This window comes from Gavialis gangeticus, unplaced genomic scaffold (assembly GCF_001723915.1).
Source record: "Gavialis gangeticus isolate Ggan-Ray unplaced genomic scaffold, GavGan_comp1, whole genome shotgun sequence".
Taxonomy (NCBI): domain Eukaryota; kingdom Metazoa; phylum Chordata; order Crocodylia; family Gavialidae; genus Gavialis; species Gavialis gangeticus.
The window spans coordinates 14,212,642-14,215,786 of NW_017729003.1; the positions used below are offsets into that span (position 1 = coordinate 14,212,642).

General features: G+C 41.9%; 1 protein-coding gene across 1 annotated transcript in view; it reads right to left on the bottom strand.

The window, feature by feature from the left end:
* DDX21 (DExD-box helicase 21) overlaps window positions 1–3,145 on the bottom strand; it is a 68,220-nt gene that overhangs the window by 8,411 nt on the left and 56,664 nt on the right. Inside the window, exons 9-10 of the mRNA XM_019507850.1 lie at window positions 2,393–2,512; window positions 1,268–1,341 (exon numbers count right to left, since the gene is read on the bottom strand). Coding sequence (XP_019363395.1) covers window positions 1,268–1,341; window positions 2,393–2,512 — 194 coding nt within the window. The remainder of the gene's footprint in view (window positions 1–1,267; window positions 1,342–2,392; window positions 2,513–3,145) is intronic.

The following is a 3,145-nucleotide window of genomic DNA, read 5'->3' on the forward strand; positions in this document are numbered from 1 at the left end:
AAACTCAGTAAGCAGCCCTCCGCCCAAAATAACTGCCTGTCCCTGGTTTAGACTAAAAGTGGCCAATGGCAAGAAAAGTCTCTACATATGGCTTGCAGCAGACCAGGGAGGGGACAGGCAATATGGCAGCAGACAGAGCAGAAGGCAGAGCAGGAAATTAGGCAGGGGAAGGGGATCAGAGTGGCACTTGGGGATGGCATGGAGCTAATTTGCAGCATGTCTGATAAAAAGGTCAGCCCCCACTGGACTAGACCAAGCACACACAACCCCTGGCCTGCAGGCCGGAGCCATTTCATCTGGCTGGGGGAGCTCTCCCACGATCCAAAAATTTGGTGCGAGGGAACAGTGGCAGCTAATTGCCATTTCCCTGCTATCAAATTTCTGGATCCAGAGTGAGCCCCAGGGGCTGGAGAGCCTGGCCCTGACCCTGGCCCTGACTGGGGCCAGTCAGGGCAGAGCAGCACAGGTCCAAGTAGGATTGAGGGGAGGCGGCATGGGGCCCAATGCTGATACACGGGGCCTGATCTGACCTGTGGACTGGCCCTGTGGGCCAGATGAGCACCGCTGATCTACACTACGCTATCACTGTAAGAAAGTATTAGCAGAAATGGGAGACTCAAGTCTGTGCTTAACTAACAGTGCCCAAGTTAGGAGTCTTGGATAGTTTTAGGCAAAGGTCATATCATATTTGACACAGACTTGTGAAGCACTTCTCAGGTATAAAGGTGATATACAGGAACCAATCAAATACATACTCTTAGCACAGGAAATACAAATCTGCTGCAAAAGAGAAGCATTAGAATAAATGCCAGCTGGAAGCAATTTCCATCAAGTAAAGGTCAGATGCGTATCGAGTTAGGACTGAAGCTGCACAAAGTCAACATGGAAATCTTAACAAGGAACCTAACTTAGCATGTGGCAAATGAAATACAACACACACCTGTGACAGGGGTGCACTCTTACTTCTGCTTAAAACTGTATCACCTGCCTGGTAGTTATTCTCTGTTCCAGATATTTAAACTTGTTTTGTCATAAATTAAAAACACTTTGAACAAAATGTGTTTTGAAGGAGAATTTCACTGCACGAGGGTCTCTGACATACAGATGTTCATTGCCATTGTCTTATTAGAATCTACTGGTCCATGCAGGAAAGCACAGAGGTATATTGGTACATATACCAGAGCTGACCTGTAGTCCACATTAACAATAGCATTGCTGCTTAACAAGTTCAAAACATCTTAGAATGATGAGCAGATAGCAAACATACCTGACAGCATCTTTACTGGAAGCTTTAATGATCTCTGTTGCAGTAGGAACACCTACACGCTTAAATATTATTCCCTGAAATTGAGAAGAAACCATGAATTGCAGATCAAGGTATTTTTTTTCTATGGTACTCAATAGGCTAAATCAGTCAAGTCTGGCTTTAGATGCCTCTATTCCACTTCAAGTGCTGAGTAGGAAAATCTTCTGTTCAGGATTTATTCAACTATAAATAACTTTTATTTCACCTGAAATCTAAAAAAAAAATCATGTTGAGATCTTTGCTAACTTGCAGATACTTGTGCCTAGTCTGCATATTTATACCAGAGATGATAGCAAGGAGAAAGCTTGGATATGTTGTCAGAGTCCAAACCCACAACACAAGGATTATCAATTATTTAAAGAGATGTTACACTGGTCTTAGCCAAAACACCAAGCAATAAGCAGCAGAATGGTTTTCAAATGCTGGATGAAATTGAAAATAAAACAAAAGAAATGGAAAACACAGTATGAGGAAAAAAAGAATTCTTGGATGACATCTGTCTCAAAACTTCTGCTTTTAAATTACAGGATTTAGATATTTTTCCTTTGCACTGATGGATCGATAGATCATAGAGCAAGACATTAAAGATGCTTGGAAAGATGTGCAATATATGCTAAAAAGACAAAGAAAGAATTAAAATTCCATGTTTACCCTTCAACAGTAAAAAACATACAACAGAACAGAAAAAGTAGCCATTGCAGGGATTTCAAATCATCAAACGCAAGCCTTGGTAGATAAGTAAGGTAGAAGAGGATTTTAAAATATTTCATTTTAAACTTAATTATTCATAAAATCTTAAGTACCTTCAACAACAGAATGTACATATGAAGTTTCATGTACAGTAGTGATGGTAAAGTCAGAGTTACTTAATAGAATGAAAAAGAAACAATTGCCAAGCATAGTGTAGCTCAATATATCAAAGCTTTTCAAACACTGATGTTAACATTTTAGGACCCATGTATTCCCAAAATGGATTTGTATGGTTTTAAGCAGACCTACCCTGCAAGCTATCCAAGAATACAAATGCATGCTGTAATGTCAGACACTGTGACTCTATTACGGAAAACAAACCCCAAGAAAACTAACCGCTTTTTGTTCTACATGTCTAAGTTGATCTTCTTCCTTTCGCTGATAGAAACAGATACAAATTCCATTCCGTCCAGCTCGACCTGTGCGCCCAGACCGATGGATGTAGGAGTCCACATCCTTTAAAAATAAGAATAAACATGAAAAAAAAACTTGTCATTTGACCACAGGATTAAATTTGCTAAGAACATAAAAAAAGAAGGTTAAACCAGGGGTGGGCAAAATGCAGCCCGTGGGCCGGATGTGGCCTGCCAGGCCATTCTATCTGGCCCACAGGATCCCTAAAAAATTTAGAAAATTAATATCTGCCCCTGGCTGCCTGTCATGTGGCTCTCAATGGTTTGCCAAAACTCAGTAAGTGGCCCTCCACCCAAAATAATTGCCCGCCCCTGGGTTAAACTCAAGTTCAGAGCCCTGGAAAAATGTAGGAAAAGAGTTATATTCTCTTATATCTTTGAATTCATTCTGAAAACTGAAGGAGAGCTAATATCTAGAGGTTCACCGATACATTGGTCCAATATCAGATCAGCACCAATATAAAAAATATTGAGAGTATCAGAAATTGGCCTGGTGTGGCTGATAACTGCCTGTGCATGGGCACAGCTGCAGCGCAGCACATAGGCAGCAAGGAGCACAACCCAGCAGCTTGAAGAGCTGAATGAAGCTGGTAAGCCTGTTGTGGTGGAAGGGGAGGGAAGGGGTGTGGGGGGGAAGATCAAGGCCCCCACAGTGAGCGAGGGAGTGGGGCTGGGG